Here is a 6039-nt window from a genome sequence, read left to right on the forward strand (position 1 = left end):
TAGATGCGGAGAAAGCCTTCGACCGGGTGCAGTGGGGCTTTCTGTTTTTCATTTTGGAGAAATTTGGCTTTGATTCTAATTTTATTTCTTGGGTTAGGCTTATGGTACTAATACTAATGGTGTCCGCTCAACATACTTTCCTCTCAAAAATGGGACCCGGCAGGGCTGTCCGCTCTCGCCCTTGTTGTTCAACATAGCCATCGAGCCATTAGCTATCTGGCTTAGAAACCAGAATGAGTTTGAAGGCATCAATAACTGCTGTAAGCAGTCCCCAGCCGACCATGCACACTAGTCGTGCCAGAAGCTTGCTGAATTTTGGTCTGATATATTTCACACCCTCAAACAGGCTCTTAACACAGAGTCAGAACCAAATCCTCTGACTGCTCTTTTTGGGCTCCCTCTGTCTAAAAATCTGCCCATTACAACACAACGTGTCGTGACCTTCACCACCCTGCTCCCCAGACGTAACATTCTCCTTAAATGGAAACATGTTTCTCCACCGACTAATAGTAGTTGGATACGTGAAATTTTACGTCTAAGGTTAGGGAGGATAAGGTTTTCACAGAGGGGATCTTTGACAGCATTCCACCAAACCTGGGACCCACTGCTGGCTTTTATTAGTCATAGTCTTACTGTTACTCCTGATGATGCTGAGGACACTTCCTAGTGCTTCCTCTTCTTCTTCTTCTTCTCCTTTTTGTAATACGACAGTTGAAAATCAGCCCTAATTGTTTCCTAAGTTATCTTGCTTAGAGTTGCATCAACTTCCAGTTTTGCCAGTCTGGTGTACCAGCTTAAACTATTTACGATTATGACACATTCTGCCAAACTAAAAGGTTGCCACTAGGGTTGGACAATTGGAAGAATATATTGGCTATCCAAGATGGTTTTAGTGAGATTCATTTTGTTTGTTTCGAGTTTAAATTAGGTGTGTTTTAGGATGATCAACAAGGTAAAATTAAAGGATGAGCATTTCAGGCAAAAATAATTTTCAATGGGAACTACCCAACTTCAAAATAATGTATCCCAAAAAGGGAGGAATACAATATTTTGGCATATTGATATTTTGACCTAGCACTAGGCTACACACACTTATCATACTGGAATAGGGGGAAAAAATGCTCTGGCTTGTATGTACTTCTTTAAACCATCACAATTGTTGTGGGTGGAGTTAAGTGGGTGGTGCCCTTGCAAAACAGAGAGCATCAATGTATTTAATTTATATTTATTCATAATTAGTGGCAACTACTCTTCCTTGGGTCCACACATGTAAACATGACATCATGTCATATATATATGTAATTGAAATCCAAGGCAAAAGGGAACAAAAACAAAAGGACCACAACAACAACAGCAACAACAACAATTAAACTACTAATGACAGAAATGCCAATGACAACTTGACCACATTCTATCTAAAAAGTCAGTTAAATTATAAAAAATAAGTCCCTCAGATATTCAGTTGCAAAACGTGTCCTATTCGGAGAGTAGCTGGTGTTCTGTGCCATCAGGTATTTTAAACTCTTAAAAATGTTGTACTGATCATAACAGTTTGTTGCATCACATTCGTTTTGGAGGTAGAGGAAGGGGCCTGACATCCGCCAGACTTTATCCCAGCACTGTACATCATGTAAGCTAGACATGTTAGCATACAGTTGTCTTTTTACGCAACCAGCAGACACAGGGCAAGATTAGAAAAAAAATGTAAAAGTAAAACAATGAGCTGGAAGGAACTGTTAATTTTGTATTGATGTGTTTAAAATACCCAAAGTGACCTAAACAACATCTAAAAAACTACTAAAATATCCACAGCAGCATGTATAGGACAATCAAATGAAGAAGTAATGTTAGCTCATCTATCATTTCTATGCCAGACAGAGATGGCACTAGCAGCCTTCCATAAGCTGTGTGTGTGTGTGTGTGTGTGTGTGTGTGTGTGTGTCTGTGTGTGTGTTTATTGGTTGTTGGCAGGTGTCCAAAACAGCATGCTCAGTGCCACCCCATCTTGATTCATGTGCCACCTTGGCCACCTCGAAATTGCCCCTGGACACACCACTGTTACCAGCGATGATAGAAGATGCAAAGTCAAGTGCATGGCCTGTCATATACAGATCAAACATATTAGAGCAGCTAACAGCTCTTAATAAAACACAAACAAACACGATGACACACATAATGTTGGCTGGGTAGCAAAAACACCGGGGACAATTTAGTGCCTTTGCAAGAAATTCGTTTTGCTCATTGCACATCGATATATATTCTTGTTTATTCATGTTTGATAAATAGTATTTTATATGTGTGCATGTAGTTGCAGAGGCAGGCCTGCTCACCCACAGTGCTCTGTTTGTGTCTCACAGACTGCTAGGCCCCAATGTTGCCATGGAGCTACCAGCTGACGACATTTTTTTCCCCGTTACAATGATTGTAAACAACCTAAATGTAACGAATTAATACTAAGATTCAAGTGTTCGTGGCAGAGTCAGAAAATCTGTCTAATCATCCGTATAATGTGGATCAGTGAGCCCTGTTTATCTCCGACAGAGGATCTGCATCATCATCATCACAGGCATCCATGTCCTCACATGTTTACCTCGTCGTAGCAAGGGTGATGCCAATGTAATGTAATAACAACTGCATTAACTTACTCAGTTTAAACCGCAAGTGCAAGACACTGGAGTAATACACCGAGACAGGCTAAGCTGGTGTGCTAAACATTCACTGATATTATGATAGAAATTCAAACATGGCTTCGGGAGCCACTGTAGGAATATAGATTATTTATTGTGTTAGATACCTTCTCCATAGCGTCAAATATCAGCTCCCTGGTGCATTATGACCCAATTAGAATTAGAAAGCTAGCCAAATAGCCTAGCATCTCTCCCCGATGTGGCTCGTTAAATCGTAGCAACGCACGGCGGCTCGCTAGATTGAACCTCGCAGTGGAAAGTTTGACATTTTCAGGTGGTCTGACTTATCAGGAGGATTAAACATGCTCAAAAAATTACTTACAGCTTTTGTCTTAACAATGTCGGTCCGTTTTACAATTCGGGGAACATTTAATCTACAAAACTGCGCTCACTTCAATTAAAAATGCAATAATATGAGCCGCTTCGCCATTAATCTCCACTATCTTTTCACACCAAAACACAGCGCAGCGCCAATGGCGAATGAAGGGGTAAATTGTAATGTTGAGATTTGTATTTAAATGTAATGACGGATATTTAACTACAAATACGCCGAACATAAGAGCAGACGGTATTTGTTCATAAACAATCTTGGTTCTCATTTTTAGTGCACGTATAGTGTTCATTCACCGCCGAAACCGTACAATTGCCCGATTTGTCAAGCTGGCTTGGCATTACGGTCCGACGAGACAGAACGACACTTAGCATAAGTTAGCACCGAGCTATCTTAACGAAGATGGGTGCGCTAAATATACACTGGGGTGAAATTACCTTTGGAAACAGGTGAGAAGGGAGAGCGTTCCGGTGAGCTCCTGCTGTCCGGCGGTGAAAGCCTCTGCCTGGGGACCAGCCTGCTGTCAGAGTCGCTTTCACCCGGGTTGGCGGGACTGGAGCGACGGGACGTCGTCGGTTCTGTGTTGCTCCCGGCTACTGAGAAAGAGCAGGAAGCAGAGCGGGTTGGGCTGTGCTCATTTCCACGCAGAAGCTGGTACGGCACCGTGGCGCGAATAGGCTGCAACCGGACCGAGGCGGTGGCGATGGTGCTACATGAGGAGCAGGGGGCTGTTGGGGAGCCTCTGTGTTTCACCCGCTGCAGGGATGAGCTGGCTGCTTCTGGGGATGATGCTGACATGACCAGTTCATCAAGTTGTTTATGTAACACTAAAAGTACAGCGTCCTGTTGAACCGCTCACAGCCGAACTTTACGGTTGTTTTACAGCACACGAGTGTTCGCTTCCCATCTAACTAACTGCCGACGTCTCTGAAGGGTGTTCGTTCACGACGTCCAGCCCCGAACATGCTCCACTTTACATTTCCCGCTTCCCCGCTTCCTTTCCGTGTCTGAGTATAAACACAAACAGCAACTTTTCACCAGCTTTCTGCCTAAAAGAGGTTATCAACGCGTTACTCTGACAAGTTGGTCAACTTTGTACACAACTCCTGACTCACGAACATTATTCCAATTCACTAAACAGCAGTTATCTGTTGACACTGAAACTACTGACAGAAGAGGTTGGACCGTGGGTGGGAGCAATCCCCAACGACTACTTTCTGATTGGTGCTGGCTACTTCCTGGATACGATAATGTCTTGCGATTGGTTGGGGACCACCACATAGAGGCCATACGGTGATATACCTTTAATGACTGTGCATTTAAACAGCATGATACATAACATTACAACTTGTGTGTAAAATTTGAATCCTATCTAAAGGCAACACATGGGGTGTATTGAAGAGAGTGACCTTTTTTTAAACTTATACATATTTAATATTTATATTTATACACAGGGGGAATTTGTAGTTACACACCAAGGGTAATCTAGGTGATCAATGTTCACTTAATACTGTAAAGAACCAGCCAAACAGTACGAGGAAGTGGTGTGTTAACATGGTGATGTTTGTAGCCTAAGTTTGAACATGATCCTACAACATAACTGGGAATAATTGCTTTTTTCCCCCTCCATGCTAAATAAAGAAAAACAACAGCAATGCATCATTGTTAAAGTGTGTACAGAGAGGCCACATTCCAGCTGTGGGGTAAAGTCATTGTTCAGTAAGTCGCAAGTAAATATCCAGGTTTAGCTATAGAATGTCAAGTAGGGACAAGAACATGTCCAAAGTCAAGATCAACAAGTCCAAAATCAAGGCAACAAGCCTCAAGTGGAGATCAACAAGTCCTAAGAGACTCCAGCCACAATTGAGACCATTAAATCTTAAATCAAGGCTAACATGTCTTAAGTCAAAGCTAGCAATTGCTAGATCAAGACCGGTAAATCCAGTCTAAGCTTGTATCAAGAACAAGTCCAAAATCAGGTCTCAAATCAAGCCAGGTAAATCCAAAGAGATGAAGTCTCACATTAAGACCACAAATGAAAGCTAACAAGTCCCATGTCATGTCCATGTCCTACACCTTGTGTTTGTCCATACATAAATATTCTGTGCCCTTTACCATTGAGCAATTATACAAACATAAAGAATACTTTTAAAACTTTGTAGATATTACTTTTAGGCAGACATTTAAAAAGAAGAGAGTTCCAGCGTGACACAGTCGGCTTTTCCAGCAAATGTTTTGCATGTTTCTGTTTATGGCCTTAAAGTCATCAGATTCCTGAAGAGTCTGACTTGAGTCCAGGTCACGGGACAGAAAACTACACATCGCATTATTACCTGCATTGCATACAGTACATGCTAGTTTGCTAGCTTGGCTGGCCAGTTCATCTCCTGGGCACTGGGTGCTGTTGCTGAACCCCCAACTGCTTGGGGCGCTGAGCTCTGACATCTCTCCATTAATTGCATGTATATATCATGCATGTGTGTATTTCGGAAACCTGTAACCTGTATAATAACAGAGTGAAAATGTCAATCATTAAATTATAATATATAAGCGGTGGTAAGGTGGTTAGCACGAGGGTTACTAGTTTGAATCCCGACTGGGACCCTTCTGTGTGGAGTTTGCATGTTCTCCCTGTGTCTGTGTGGGTTCTCTCCTGGTTCTCCAGCTTCCTCCCACAGTCCAAAGACATGCAGGTGTTCATTGATGACTCTAAATTGCCCGTAGGTGTGAATGGTTGTCTGTCTATGTTTGTCTCTATGTGCCCTGTGATAGACTGGTGTCCTGTCTAGGGTGGACCCCGCCTCATGCCTGATGTCAGCTGGGATCGGCTCCAGCCCCCTCACGACCCCAATAGGGACAAGAGGTTGAAGATGGATGGATGAATTAAGTTAACACAGTATAATCAATGATAAAACATTTCACTCATACACTGAGACAACCAAATTGCTTTTCAAATTTATTTTGTAAATTAATTTGCAGTCCAAAGTTACAACCAACTTAACGAATACATTACCAGCATCC

At 42.3% G+C, this 6039-nt stretch overlaps 1 protein-coding gene across 1 annotated transcript in view; it reads right to left on the bottom strand.

Annotated features, from left to right (window-relative positions):
* The window catches only part of glcci1a (glucocorticoid induced 1a), a 32209-nt gene extending 28126 nt beyond the window's left edge, over window positions 1-4083 (bottom strand). The window contains exon 1 of the mRNA XM_083925123.1: window positions 3456-4083. Coding sequence (XP_083781249.1) covers window positions 3456-3816 — 361 coding nt within the window. The 5' untranslated portion in view covers window positions 3817-4083. The remainder of the gene's footprint in view (window positions 1-3455) is intronic.
* Window positions 4084-6039: the final 1956 nt, after the last annotated feature.

Source organism: Echiichthys vipera, assembly GCF_963691815.1.
Source record: "Echiichthys vipera genome assembly, chromosome: 13".
Classification (NCBI taxonomy): domain Eukaryota; kingdom Metazoa; phylum Chordata; class Actinopteri; order Perciformes; family Trachinidae; genus Echiichthys; species Echiichthys vipera.